Here is a 14021-nt window from a genome sequence, read left to right on the forward strand (position 1 = left end):
CCAGTGTCTCAAGCGTCTATCCGCCGCGGCAAGTCGTAATAATAGTAGTAGATACTTTATATATAGTTTGTCGCGAACATGCCATTTCATCCGCCCACGAGGACGAAGGACCAGAAAATAAATCAACATTACGCATGCGTCGCTTGCCCGCCCCCCTACAAAAGCCGGCGGGCCATCAGTATCTAGCACTGGATCTCTCGTGCGAATATGCATGCAACAACGAAATTCTCGGAATTAGGAGTGTGTCTCGACCAATCCCCCTCCGTCGCCAACCCGTTAACGCCTTGCGATGCTTGTTTTCAAGTCTTGTAGTAAAAAAGGGGGGGAATCGACCAATCATAGATGCAGCGTTTGCCAAATCCGATTGACCAAAAAATGCAAATGGGATGCAATATGCAAAATAGTTCTTATCTTTCCTGAAGGGATTGCACTTGTCTTTTTTTGTTGTAGCATTTACACCAGACTCAAAGCACCCATCCCAAGCGAGAATAGGAGACCGAGCAGCGCCGCCGACGGTACAAATGGACTGGATGCGGCGTTCTTCTCCCGGCCCAGGCCGCCGGCAGCGTTGGAGGCCGAGATGCCCGAGGTGGCGGCGACGGGATTCTGCACCATGGTGGCGCCTGGCACCGAACCGGCGCCTCGACCAATCTCTTGCACATCCGAGTCAGTGGCGTTGAAGTTGGTCGGGGCCAGCGAGATCTGGTTGTTGGCGAGGTCGTAGACGACGTAGGCCGATCGAAGGAACGTATCCCCCAGTACATTGGTGCCAGCGCCCGCGGGCGCGATACCGAAGAGGCAGGCCGGTACGCCGTTGGAGAAGGTCGGGCGCTTGCCGCTCGTGGTGATGAGATCCAGCACCAGCTCGTCCATGCCGACCCGGATCGTGGGTCCTGAGAAGCTGAAGTCGACGGTAGTTTTGTTGTTGGCCACGGCGCACGGCACGTAGGCGGCGCCCTCGCTGGGATCGTACTGGGCGCCGACGGCCCGATAGATATCGTCTACCATGGTATCCGGCAGATACGTGAGAGACGAGCCCGAGTCGAGGAGGACCGCGAGCGCTTGGTTGGCGGCGATCATGCTACCGCCCATGCCGAGGCTGGTCAGAGTGATCAGAAACTCGGAGAATACGCCGGCCTGGGCCTGAATCGGGAGGGTCTGCAGCTGGCCCATGTACTTCGCCTTGTCGACACCGCCGAAGAGGATGCTCCCGGTGCTCGCATCGAGATCGTTGAGCCACAAGCTGTAGGCGCTGGACTGTATCTGGCCTTCGGCCACCAGCTTCGCCGGGAGGTTGTCATAGGGGTCCATGCCAGCTCGGCCGACCTGCACTTCGTTCACGGGATAGCCGATACCCAGAATTCCCTGAGCCGAGCTACTCTTGTAGCCGATACCAAACTGCAAAGTGTTGACTGATGTCTTGCCGATGGTTACCGTGTCCGAGACGTAGTCGCCGGCCGCCCCGGATCCGTCCACATAGGAAATGTTGAAATAGCTGCCGATATACTTGTAAGTGGATGACGAATTTGCGTTGTAGCTCCCGGCAAATGTGCATGGTTTTGATGATTGCACGCAGAGACTTGAGCCTGGCGTGTTAACCCATAAGTCGCTGCTCCCCGTGTCGACATGAAACCTCAGACTCTGGGGTGGCGTCCCTATCGTGCCGTTTGCGAAATATAACGTTTCCTTTTAGTGTCGTGTTAGTAGTCGGAAAGGGCCGGTGTCTGTGTGCAGACTAGTGTCCTACCTCGTTGTCTAACGTTGCTCGGGTGGTACCTCTCCTCCGTAAACTGTCCCGCTGCATCGGATTGGAGACCTTTCTCCTCTGCATGTCCATGCCCACTACCCTGGGCTCGGTCGATTGCCTTTGAGGCACGGAGAGGGCCTGTGTGGGTGTGCATAGGAGGCCGGCCACGAGGGCGGCGGTGATGGTGGCCTTCATCCTGCTAGTTCGATATATAGTCTGATTCTTCCTCCTTTAGCGACTCGTGAATGTTCCCCAGATATTACTCTTGTCCTGAGTCCCGCAGAAGTGAATACCGAGATCGGGTAAGGGGGAAAAAAATAGAAAATATGAAGAGTATTAAATGGTGTTATCAAAATGACAGCATTGATCCGGTTGGCCCGAATGATGATTCTTTTCCTTCTATGTGTAGAGATCAACGGCCAAGCCCCGAGCGACACGTAAGTCCGGGGTAAGGAATAGAATCGTAAAGTCGTTACGCGGCCTGCCGAGCTAAGGAAAGGAATGAAGAGTGGCGGGAGCTAAAACCAGAGCATGAAGGAAAAGGGAAGGGAAAAAAGAGACCAGCCGCCGGTAAGCCTTGTGATAATGACAGCTTCCCGATGAGGAAGAGGAAGAAGAGAAAAGAGAGTAAGGAAACAGAGATTGGTCTTGTGACGAATGGAGAAGAGGCAAAAAGGGAACCTGCCTGTTTGCATGAGTAGAGTAAAGTTGAGTTAAACATTCATGGGGGGATTGCAGTTACAGGTTTGCGGCCCCAAAATAGCAGAAACAAACAGCATGGGACGCCAAGTAACTCTCGAGTATTGCGTAACAAACCCGCCAAGCGCGCTCCTCTCCGAGTCTTACGCACCCCATGGTTGCTGCCATGGTGAGCTGGGCGGTCTACGCTAACATTGGGGTACGGTCGTATTCTAGTTCTCTTGGCTGAAGCTTTGGATCTTCAGGCCTTGTTGGCACGCCGTGGCAGTGGCCGTGGGATTCCTTCGCAGCGATAACCCCGGTCCCGAGACCCGAGTCGTTCTAGAGGGAGGAGGACGACGCGTCAGGACGCTTGCGCAGATGGGATTAGAAGCGCTTCTCGGTGTCAGTCGTTTAGGCCGTCTTGCTGGACTGGAAGCAGCCATATGCAGCATGCATGGCAGCCCTAAATGAATTATGGTCCAGCGGCCAGCAGATCGTGGAGGCATTCGGCCAGCGTCTTAACGTTTGAGATGGCAGTGCAGGCAGGCCTGACAGGAACCTCTCGCTCCCGAGAAGAGGACAAACCATTCTGAAACGTTTCGTGTCCGGGCTGCGGAGCCTGTCGCTTGGCGTGGCCAGAAACATCGGATGGGGTCTTGCCAGGGGGTTTCCCGATCCACGCTGCCACTCCCCCTCTGCTTGCTCCCAGTCACCGAACGGATCGCAGCGAGTTACATAAGTAGCGATTGACGCCGTCATGGTTGCGGCGAAGGCTTACGGTGCAGGCTGGGGCTCATCCATCATATTCGTCAGCCACAAAGGAAGTAGGGAGTGGCCGAGGCGCGCGCCTGTAGTCTGCATCATTCGTTCTAATAATAGCAAGCACCGGACACATGTACGTACATAAGGTGCTGTGGTATCGTAGACATGTGGTATCTGGATAAATCCATCATACCACTGCATCACGTGGGTCTGGTCGGAATGGCCTCGTCCTGGTCGGTCTTTCTTTGGCGAGTCACACTACAAGGAGGTGCCCAACATGCAAAATGCGCGGCGCATGCATCTCGATATTGGATGGTGTTATTTAAGGTGTCAGACGCCACTAGTGTTTAGTGAGCAAAAGCCTCCTAGCCTCCCAGTGATGGATATGCGGGGTGGATCTCGAAAACCGAAAGTCCGGGTCAGGAGGAGTTTTAGGTTTTGACATTCGATACCCTTAACCTTATGTACGGGTTGACAGAGCGATGCAACAAGCCTGCTCGTTTACGTAGCTGAGTTCGTAGGACTTTGTAACAAACCATCCCGGCTGACCGGCCGACCCAGCTACGTCAGCGAGGTGCTTCCCACATACTCAGCGCGGCCATCAAGAGTACTATAAGCACATCAACTCTTGTCAGGCCGGCTGCTCGGCTACTGGCCGCCCGCAGGACGACTTGATTAGGCTAAGCAGTCTTGCCCAGTGCCCTGCTTATATCAATAGAATAGAATGAGCGTGACTAACTTGGCTATAGTCCCGCCTATGCTGTATGTCTCTCTGCATAGGCCACCCGTTATGCATAGTAGCTAAGAATGTGGTATACCAGTCTTTCTTTGGTGGCATGGGGAAACGGGAGATGACTATATATACTAACACGCTCTCTCCTATAGTCTCTGCGCTATCATGGCCCAGATTCTGTCCATCTACGGCCTTGTCGTGAGCGTCATCATCTCGGGCGACCTGAAGGAGACGATGTCGCTCTACAAGGGCTTCGTGCAACTCGGCGCGGGTATCAGCGTGGGCCTCAGCGGCCTAGCAGCAGGCTTCGCCAATGGGATCGTGGGTGATGCCGGGGGTGAGTCTCATCCCCCAATACCCGCCCCTCCCAGTTGGTGGCATGCACAAAGAGATGCACAAAGAGATGCTAACCGTTCCTAGTGCGGGCTAGCTCTCAACAGCCGCGCCTCTACGTTGGCATGGTACTCATCTTGATCTTTGCCGAGGTACTGGGGCTGTACGGCGTCATTGTGTCCGTCTTGATGCTCACACAGGCCCGCCAGGAGGGTGTCAACTGTCTATACTGAGCAGTGGTCTTGGGCCATTACTCGTAATCTTGTGTTGGTGTACTAACATGCGGACGGGGGGGATACTCGGGAATCTCCTAGGAGAGAAGATATGTGGTGAAGGAAAGCTAAAGGAAAGCTAAAAGAAAAGACGGATGCTAACATCTATGAATGTGGCCTGGCTTGAGAGGGATATGGCTTGGCACTGTAGGCGTTCTACAATATTCCAAAAGCTAAGCTTTGAGGTGGTTAAAATAACGGGTGGGCGATAAGGCGTCAAACTATTGGTGATCTCCCGCTTGTCAACGAAGTCTATTGGATACATCACTTGAGAACCCGCGTGCATCCACAGGTGGCTGGCTGCGACATCTCGTGTTGGGTACGCTGGTATGGTCAGTTGAGGAATGGCCTGGTGCAAGTGATGCTCACCTACCCACCTTGCTGCGCATACCCGGCCTTGCATACACCAAATTCAGCCTAGGAAGATCAGATGCTTGGTGCAGTGAGTATTCACCAAGCAGGCAGGGCTCGGTATCTTTTTGAGAGGGGGGGGTCACATGCCGTGTAGGTGACAATTCGAGCGCCAAGGCTAGTGAAAATTGAAGCACTTTTTGAGTAACTCGGCCTGGCCTTGAACCCCTCAACAAATCAAGTGCCGCGGTGTCGGTGAGTGAGTATGGCAATATCCGACCGTTACCACCTTTAGCTCGGAATTTGCAATTGCACCACTGTTGGAAGAGAGAATGTGGTTTTTTCCCTCTCTCTTTCATTCATTTTCTCTCTTCATGTGCATGATCTTCGTTTGCTGTGTGGCTGGCCTGGATGGATGGATGATTCACGCAGTCTGATCTGATTTGACAACCCCCCTAAATTAACCCCCCCTCTTCGTCTCTACTTTCTCCATATGTGCCTACATTTGGTCTATCCCCAATCCGACAACCGCAAAACTACCTGCCCAGCTGCCAGGCGCACACCCGACCAACCTACGAGCCCAACAAACCTTCAGCAAGCCTCCCGGCGGCAGCATAGTGAAATTCGAAGTGCGCTAGGTCTATCCGCGTTCACGCCCTGCCGCAGACGGTTCATCTGAAAATATATCGAAAGAGTTTCCGCTGCCTATCGACAACCTCGACATGTCGTTTCTACTGTACTTTGCCTACTTCATCGTAGGCCAAGTCGCCCTCACCATGGCCCTCTACATGCTATCATTCGCCGTGCCCAAAGCGGCCTTCGCCGCCCGCTCCCTCGCCGCCTATATGGCCCTGGTCATCACGGCGTCCTGCGGAGTACTTATATCCATTGTGATGCGCATAGCCGGCAGCGGGCAGAGCGCACAATGGGCCACGGGCCGCGTCTTCAAGTTTCTCATGGCCGCTTCGACCGGCATCACCTTCGAAATCGAAGACCCCGAAAAGCACCTCGAGACTTCACGACCGGCCGTCTTCATCGGCAACCACCAAACCGAGCTGGACGTGCTCATGCTGGGCTGCATGTTCCCCAAATACTGCGCCGTCACGGCCAAGAAGTCGCTGAAGAGCTGGCCGTTCCTGGGATGGTTCATGGCCCTCAGCGGGACCGTTTTCATCGACCGCAAGAACTCGACCGATGCCAGAGCCGCCATGAGCAAGGCCGCCACCGAAATGAAACACCTTAAGCAGAGCGTGTATATGTTCCCCGAGGGCACGCGCAGCTACTCCAAGGAACCCACAATGCTTCCCTTCAAGAAAGGCGCGTTCCACCTGGCTGTCCAGGCTGGTGTGCCTATCGTGCCTGTCGTCGTGGCCAACTATTCGCATGTGCTCTACGTGAAGAACCTTGTTTTCAACTCGGGCACGATTCCTGTGAAGGGTAAGTCGGCTAAAAGAGTACGTTCGTTGATCGTAAACTGACCGACTTGACTAGTTCTGGACCCTATTCCTACAACCGGCCTGACATCTGCCGATGTGGACGAGTTGACCCGCTCAACCAGAGAGGTGATGTTAAAGGAGCTAGTTGCCCTCTCTTCGAAGGCGCAGAGGAGGCCCATGGCCATGCCATCGTCCAACGGCGGCGCCGGAGTAGTCAAGGCCAGTGGCGCCGAAGCTACGCTCTCTTGATCTTGAGGAGACATGATGCTTGGAAAAGGCGAGCAGTCTCCGCCAAGCCTCGAGGACTTGGTTGGACACAACTCCGCGATCTCGCAACTGCCTTGTTGAGATAGATCTTTTTTGACTACAGTATTGCGCATGCATTTGATACCCGTAGACTATTTTCCTTGGGGAGGGGGTGTTAAGGAGTAACAGGCCGCCTTTCTGCCGGTGCGGAAGAGGCCCGTCCCCCTGGTTTAGTTGTTGGCGCTTCTTTAACCGATGAAGGTATATTTACTGCATTGCATACAAGATAAGATTCGGGAGCGACCGCGAGGGGCGGAACACATTACAACTTAGAGTACAAACGACGCCGAAGATGCTCTGAGAGGGAGCATGGGTTCATGCTCACGACAGCCGCGTCATAACGAAACAAAACGCAGTGCAACACAAAAGGCTTTAACTGAGGCATGACGCCCAACCGACCAAAAACAAATACAAACATAAATTGCAATCAGCCTACCGAAGCCATTCACCCGACCCATGTGCACAGCAATGAAGACGCTGAATGGCCATGGCTTGGAAGCTACGCCGTCAAGACGCTGCCCCTCCTTTCGATCCAACCCATGTGCGATCTAGATGTCTTGACGTAAGCGGGGTAGCATAAGGTAGTACAGGTTATCGCATCCTTCCTATTACTGCATGAGGCGTAAGGGGGATGAATCTTATACTACTAGCCTGCGGGAACATTCGTGCTGCTTGTTCAGCTTTACTGATGAACCAGTGAACCTGCGTTTCGGAGGCCGCCAATCCCATCGACTTCTTCAAATCCTGCCGCTCTTGAGCACGGCGGTTGTCTCTTGCCCCCAACTGCGACACATCGCGATCTTGGATGACGCCACCGGCGCAGCCATCTCTAAGGCGTCCTGACAGCTTCAAGAGGGGAGGTTCGACCACATCTTATTTAAGTTTCCGCGAAAACCGGTATATTGCGCCAGAGAAGCAAGCAAGAGTTGCAGCCATGGCACTGCTACCAATCGGTTGAACCCATGTCGGTCGGTACCGGTGACGCTGCGGACTTTTGGATATGGCTCATCCTGCCGCGGTTCCAACGTGCCACAAATACTGCACATCTATTAGCTGTGTCCCGTCCAAGCAGGGATACAACGAGACATGCCAGCTCAGAGCGAGCTAGTCACTTAAACTTGCGTCGGCTTGGGACATGGAGCATGGAGGCCATACACCATAGTACAAAGAAAACAAATCTCGCCCGCTCAGCCCGCTCTGTACAAGCTGAAGAAGGCCTCCTCGTTTAGCCGCAGATGGGAAAAGACTATGTCGAGTGACGTCGTCTTCTTGCGCACGCCGGCGCCCCCCCCTCCATCCTTTACGGTGGGTTGTGAGAGGCAGCTCGCTAGGGTTTGTAGTCGCTATGATATAAAAAGCACCATCCCTACTCCCAATTTCTATTCGAGCCGAAAGAAAGATATTATCAACATCCTTTATATCCATCCCTATTCAACTACGAGCACATCGCACATTCAACCTAGACAAGCTCCAAAAGCTTCGACACTGCTACCTTTACTTCACTATCATGTCTTATAACGACAACAACAACGTAAGCCAACACGCCCTGTTTCTAGACATGCGTAGTTACTAACTACTTCTCTAGACCAGCTACGGCAACGACAGCTACGTGAGTTACAGCGATGCCATCCATTGCTCTTCTCAGTAACTGACGGCATAGGCAGGGCTCTCGTCGCGAGGGTGAGGACACATATGGTTCCAGTGGCGGCCGTAGCGATAACTACGGTTCTTCGGGCCGCAACAGCGACAATGCGTATGGCTCCTCTACCACTAGCACCCGCCGGGACGAGGACAGCACCTATGGCTCTTCCACCACCCGGTCTCAAGACCCCTACGGGCCATCGGCTGGAAACGCCGGGTCTGACAGCTACGGCTCTGGCCACCGCGACAATGACAATACATATGGCTCTTCCACCATTGGCAGTGGCGTCACCGACAACTATGGCTCCAGCCGTCGTGATAATGATAATACCTACGGCTCTTCAGCCACCGGGACCGGCGCCACAGACAGCTTTGGTTCCAGCCGCCGCGACAACGATAACACGTATGGCTCTACCACCACCGGCACCAGCTCCGGCATTGGCAGTCGCCGCGGTGACGACGACTTCAGTAGTAGCAATGCCTATGGCTCCTCTCGCCGCAACGAGGGGGACGACGCGTTCAGTTCCTCCACCACCACCGCGACCTCGGGAGGCGGCGGCAGCCGCAGGGAGAACGAGACTAGCGCTTACGGCTCTGGCAACACCGCAAGCACGCGCCGCAACAACGAGTTCGACGACGATAACTTCAGCGGTAATACCACGACTACCACTACAGGCGCTAACGACTTTGGCGCCGGTACTGCCTACGGCTCTTCCGGCCGTCGCGGCAACAACGACGACGACTATTCTTCGTCGGACCGCAAGGGCGGCGACAGCGGCCTCGGCAAGGTCATGGAGAAGGCTGGCCACACCCTCAAAATGGGCGGTCTTGAGCAGAAGGGCCGTGAGAAGCGCGAAGATGCTGGCTTCGACAGGAGCAACGACTACTAAAGCATGGTTGCAGGAGTCGGATTGGAAAAAAGGGACTTTAGCTAGCCAAATGGCAAAATTGGGGAAATGATATTTTGCAGCTACTTTCCGTAACCTGTTAATGCTTGCTTCTCAACTTCGTTACTTATTTCTGTTCCGGCGTGGTTGCTATGTATCAAACATGTCTTCGTGATGTGAACTGGATATTTGTTTGTATTTGTACTTTTATTCTAGAATCAAGTCTATTTTATCATGTGCCCCCTATGGGCGGCCCCTTGAGAGTCTTATAATCGTATCCTCCCATTATCACCACCACCACCAAACCACCTCCTCACGTCAAGATTATTATTATTACTCCCACCACTTGCACCGCCGCCGCTACTGCTTCCGCCTTGGGCTCCTTCATCATCACCACCAAGCCATCTGGGCTTCTTGATGCCGTCGCCAATCTCTTGGAACCACTTGGGCGTGTCTATGGTATCAATGGTGTTTTTCATGCGGTGGCCCAGCGAAGTGAAGAAGTTATCGTCCTCGGCATCCCCCGCGCTGTTAGCGATGCGCGACCGTGAAAGCGCCGCCGCCCTACTGGTTTGCGTAGGCAGGTTGTCCCGATATGACGATGGGGACGTGGCGAAGGGAGTTTGGGGCGCTCCCTCCCGCCTGGCTGCCGGGACGGAGAGAATAGGCGTCGACCGCGCAGCTGAGCCGCCAATAATGGCTTCGCGTCGCGAGAGCGAGGTTCCGTTGAGTTCACGCTCGATGAGGGCGCGGCCCTCGCGCCAGGAACCAGTACCGTAGCCCGTCTCGTTTTCATCTTCGTCGACGAGATCCATATCAAAGCCGACCATGCGCTTGACCTTGCCATACAGCCCGAAGAGAGTCGCGCATACGGGAATGAGGATCAAGACGGGGAAGAGATTATCGAACCAGTTACCGAGGGGCGTAAAGTCGATGAGCTGGCCCAGGAAATTGTAGAATCGTGTCTTCAGATACACCTTTGGCGAAAGAAAGGTCATAAAATTGTAGGATAATGGCACGCTAAGCCTCGCGACGTAACTTGCATACCAGAAACCAGATTCATAGGCGGTGTTGCGCCGCACCAAGGCGCGCCCTCTCCATACTTTGACTTCGGTCATCGAAGTCAAGGCCGCCGCGCACATGTATAAAATCCAGAGCGCAGCGATCACTTGGCCGGCAAAACCAACCTGCCCCTTTTCACCAGTCCAGTGATGGACAACGCTGAGCCGGATCACCGATAAGCTAGGCAAGGCTGTCCTGACCATCTCGGACCATATAATGCAAGCAGATGCCAGGGCTAGAAAGCCAGCAAACAAAACCCGCAGTGCTGGCAGGATATGGAAATGATACAAGTATCGTGTGTAAGGGGTTAAAATTGTTGTTCTTTCGAGGAACGAAGAGCCCGGCGTGGCGCTACCAAAGTCAAGCTTTTTTGATGCTGCGGAATCCAGGATTGCCTGCGTTTTCGAAGCGTCCAGCAGAAGAAGATTCCATTCATCGACATAGCGAGACCTAGTATGTCGCGCCCGGTCAAGTTGACGTGTCAAGTCTGCCAAGTATTTTTCGGTAATAACGGTAGGCAAAATGCGGCTTTCGGTTCCGATGCGCGGGGCGGAGCTGCCGGGTCGAGACTCAGGCACGCTGCACATGTCGGCCAAATCTTCTATCCAGTCCTGGAAGTTTCGGGCGCTACCCGTCTTGCGCTTGCTCAACTCGGACACCTGGACCTCTAACTCTTCAAGATTCATGATTGCGTCCTCCATCCTCTCGTACAGTCTGGGCGCATGCGACTGCAATCTCCGTAGTCTGCCGCTGATGCTCGCATTCCGAAGTAGTGTTCGTGGTATTGTGACGAGTCCGTGGCCCATCAGGTAGATGGCGAGAAACAAGCCCCAACAGTAGGCTAGGGCCATGACCACGCTCTTGAGGGACACAAGGCGGAAGCCGTATGAGATGAAGACATATATCAGGCCGAGAATGCCGGACCCGAAGACGATGGCTTGGTACTGTGCGTTCTGGCGCAAAGAGTACATGATGCGGTCTTTCGGCTCGCGATATCCGGCGTCGGAGTATTCGGCAAGGATGGGCAGAATAAACCAGGTGAGCGCAAACGTCAGCCAGTAGGTGATCCTCCATGAAACCAGCAGCAGGCGTGGCGGAAACCATATGCCGCGGGCGGCTACATCGTCGGTTGCGGCGCTCGAGGCGAGATCGATGGGAACGAGCAGCACGATAAAGGCAGGCAGCCAGAGGGCGAAGAAGATAGGGACGAGGACGTAGGCAGGCGTTGCGCGCAGCGGTAGGTAGTATCGCAAGATGAGGAGGACGGCAAAGGAGAGGACGAGAAGGGCGATGGCGGCAAAGACCTCGGAGCCCACGGGGGATGCCGCACTCAATACAGAGGCCATCGTGAACAACGGTCGTTAGGCGATAGATACGTCCCCATACAGTAGCAAAAGGGTAATGTGACGACGAGAAACCATGTAAGGAAAGTGTCGGTATCCAAGATCACGACAAGGTGGACTGATTAAAAGACACAAGGAGACATCTGGTGGGTTTATCGATATCGGGTGAAGAGCAATGGATTGCGCGGCTTTGCATAAGGCAATCAATCAGAATATGGCAGAATATGGCAGAAATGGTTGAGACTAGTAGTAGGTTACAGAATGCTTCAATCGCGGCAGGGACGGACGATCGCAACTTCGAACCTTGTGACGCTGTAGCGCAACGGACGGACCCCTGGCACTTGCTCGTCTTGCAAACCAGGGAGCTCTGACGTACGCACCCGCAATCGCCAGCCCTCCCCAACTCTTTGGCGATTCATTGGCACGCAGCGTGAACGGCCTGTGCAAATGGTCATTGCGAGCATTGCGAGTGGCATGAAACTGGGATGGGTTTGGGGTTGACTGCTTTCCCCGGACGAAAGGCGGTGTCAAGGTGTCTGTGACAGGAAGACCACCAAGAGAGCCAGGGTTCGTTGCTCAACAGTCACTGATCCAAAGTAATAAACGAAGCGCCATTGCCTCAGGGTCTGTGAGTTGCTGGTTGTCAATGATTGATTTGCTGCCTCTCTTCTCTGTATGTACATGTACATCCATACCTGTGGTGGGGCCAAGGCCCTCTCCCCTGGTTGCCCGGCGACGATTGAGGAGGAAGGAGTAAAAACAAAAGTGGACATCTCTCCTTCCTTGAATAAGACTCCATCCGCCATCCGCTCCTTGACTTGTCTCCCCACGAAAGCACACAAACCAGACATTCGGTTTTTAACCATTGCAGTTCTGCCTATTGGACTTCATCATCGAGTCTCTTGTTCCACAAACCGGCCAGCAAGACCAGCACCAGGATCATGGCGACGAAAACTCTAGAGGCCCAATTCGGGCGCATGTCGGTGAACGACGAGAACAGCAATTCAGGCGATGGCACCAAGCTCTACAAGTCCAAGGTATGTCCCAGACACAGTCTCCATCGCACCGATCATCTACAGCCGGGGCAGGCCGTTCTAACTGTTCGTCCCGTTCTAGGTTGCCACGACCACCACTCAGTTAGCACACAGTTCGAGCAGGCCAGGCCTCTACAAGGTCGCTCTCCAGTCCCAAAGCGGCAATACCATCACATCCGTCACTCTCCCTTCCCAAGCAGCACAAAAGAAGGGCTCGCAACCTCCCTCGCCCACACGAAAGCCCCTGCCCAGCTCAAGCTCAAGGACGTCAGACGAGTCTCAAGCAGAGCGCAAGTCTGTTGTCCTCGTCGAGCAGCCCACCATCAAGCAGTTCCACCTGGGCATGTTCGAGATTGGTCGACCGTTGGGCAAGGGCAAGTTTGGCCGTGTCTATCTAGCCCGCGAACGCTCCAATGGCTTCATCTGTGCCCTGAAGGTGCTACACAAGAACGAGTTGCAACAAGGCCGAGTGGAGAAGCAGGTGCGCCGAGAGATCGAGATCCAGAGCAACCTGCGTCACCCCAACGTCCTCCAGCTATACGGCCACTTCCACGACAGCAAGCGTGTCTTTCTGATCCTCGAGTTCGCCGGCAAGGGGGAGCTTTACAAGCACCTCCGCAAAGAGAACCGGTTCCCCGAGTGGAAAGCCGCCCAGTACGTCGCACAGATGGCCAGCGCTCTGCGGTATCTGCACCGCAAGCACGTCATCCACAGGGATATCAAGCCGGAGAACATTCTGGTCGGCATCCACGGCGAGCTTAAGCTCTCAGATTTCGGCTGGAGTGTGCACGCACCCAACAACAGGCGCCAAACCATGTGTGGCACGCTAGACTACCTGCCGCCGGAGATGATCAAGCCCGGAGGCTCTGACAACTTCTACAACGAGAAGGTCGACCTGTGGTCGCTTGGCGTGCTCGCATACGAATTTTTGGTTGGAGAGGCACCATTCGAGGACACACCTGTTATGACACAACGGAGGATCGCCAGGGCCGACATGACGATCCCGTCGTTTGTGAGCCCCGAGGCACGAGATATTATCAAGAAGGTAAGTTCAGTATATATACACTTTGCAGCTTGGCCTTTGGCTAACTATATGCCAAATAGCTCCTCGTCCTTGACCCCGACAAGCGGATACCTCTTGACCAGGTCCAACAGCATCCATGGATTCTCAAGCATTGTGTAAAGGGCGAGCGAGCTGCAAACCGCGAGAAGTCCAAGTCCGGGTCGAGTCAATGATCTTAATGAAGTAATGAAACGCATCGATTGCAATTATAAGCTTAGGAGTAGGCGTTCAGGATAGGGGGTTTCAATCTGGTCATGGGATTTTGCATTAAGGGGAGAGAAGTGCTGGTATTCACAGATTCCTGATTAAATACAGACATACAATATCCGTTGTATCCTTAACTCCAGGCTCCGTCGATGCTATTGTACAA

General features: G+C 54.1%; 6 protein-coding genes across 6 annotated transcripts; 4 read left to right on the forward strand and 2 right to left on the reverse strand.

Annotated features, from left to right (window-relative positions):
- Positions 1 to 453: 453 nt before the first annotated feature.
- Positions 454 to 1942, reverse strand: PG998_001196 (uncharacterized protein; the record flags this gene model as incomplete). The annotated part of the gene is made up of 2 exons (XM_066868014.1): positions 454 to 1686; positions 1748 to 1942. 2 exons carry the CDS (start codon positions 1940 to 1942, stop codon positions 454 to 456), a joined length of 1428 nt encoding a protein of 475 aa, XP_066736429.1.
- Positions 1943 to 3947: 2005 nt separating this feature from the next.
- On the forward strand, positions 3948 to 4489 carry PG998_001197 (uncharacterized protein; the record flags this gene model as incomplete). The annotated part of the gene is made up of 3 exons (XM_066868015.1): positions 3948 to 3952; positions 4076 to 4260; positions 4344 to 4489. The coding sequence occupies 3 exons, from the start codon at positions 3948 to 3950 to the stop codon at positions 4487 to 4489; spliced, it is 336 nt and encodes a 111-aa protein (XP_066736430.1).
- A 1112-nt stretch (positions 4490 to 5601) lies between these two features.
- On the forward strand, positions 5602 to 6564 carry PG998_001198 (acyltransferase; the record flags this gene model as incomplete). Its single annotated transcript, XM_066868016.1, has 2 exons — positions 5602 to 6316; positions 6371 to 6564. The coding sequence occupies 2 exons, from the start codon at positions 5602 to 5604 to the stop codon at positions 6562 to 6564; spliced, it is 909 nt and encodes a 302-aa protein (XP_066736431.1).
- Positions 6565 to 8128: 1564 nt separating this feature from the next.
- Positions 8129 to 9152, forward strand: PG998_001199 (uncharacterized protein; the record flags this gene model as incomplete). Its single annotated transcript, XM_066868017.1, has 3 exons — positions 8129 to 8152; positions 8207 to 8230; positions 8286 to 9152. The coding sequence occupies 3 exons, from the start codon at positions 8129 to 8131 to the stop codon at positions 9150 to 9152; spliced, it is 915 nt and encodes a 304-aa protein (XP_066736432.1).
- A 263-nt stretch (positions 9153 to 9415) lies between these two features.
- Positions 9416 to 11557, reverse strand: PG998_001200 (uncharacterized protein; the record flags this gene model as incomplete). Its single annotated transcript, XM_066868018.1, has 1 exon — positions 9416 to 11557. The coding sequence occupies one exon, from the start codon at positions 11555 to 11557 to the stop codon at positions 9416 to 9418; it is 2142 nt and encodes a 713-aa protein (XP_066736433.1).
- A 938-nt stretch (positions 11558 to 12495) lies between these two features.
- On the forward strand, positions 12496 to 13824 carry PG998_001201 (serine/threonine-protein kinase 6; the record flags this gene model as incomplete). Its single annotated transcript, XM_066868019.1, has 3 exons — positions 12496 to 12591; positions 12671 to 13633; positions 13693 to 13824. 3 exons carry the CDS (start codon positions 12496 to 12498, stop codon positions 13822 to 13824), a joined length of 1191 nt encoding a protein of 396 aa, XP_066736434.1.
- Between the last annotated feature and the right edge of the window lie 197 nt (positions 13825 to 14021).

Source organism: Apiospora kogelbergensis (genome assembly GCF_038363985.1).
Source record: "Apiospora kogelbergensis strain CBS 113332 chromosome Unknown utg000001l_segment0_segment0, whole genome shotgun sequence".
NCBI lineage: Eukaryota > Fungi > Ascomycota > Sordariomycetes > Amphisphaeriales > Apiosporaceae > Apiospora > Apiospora kogelbergensis.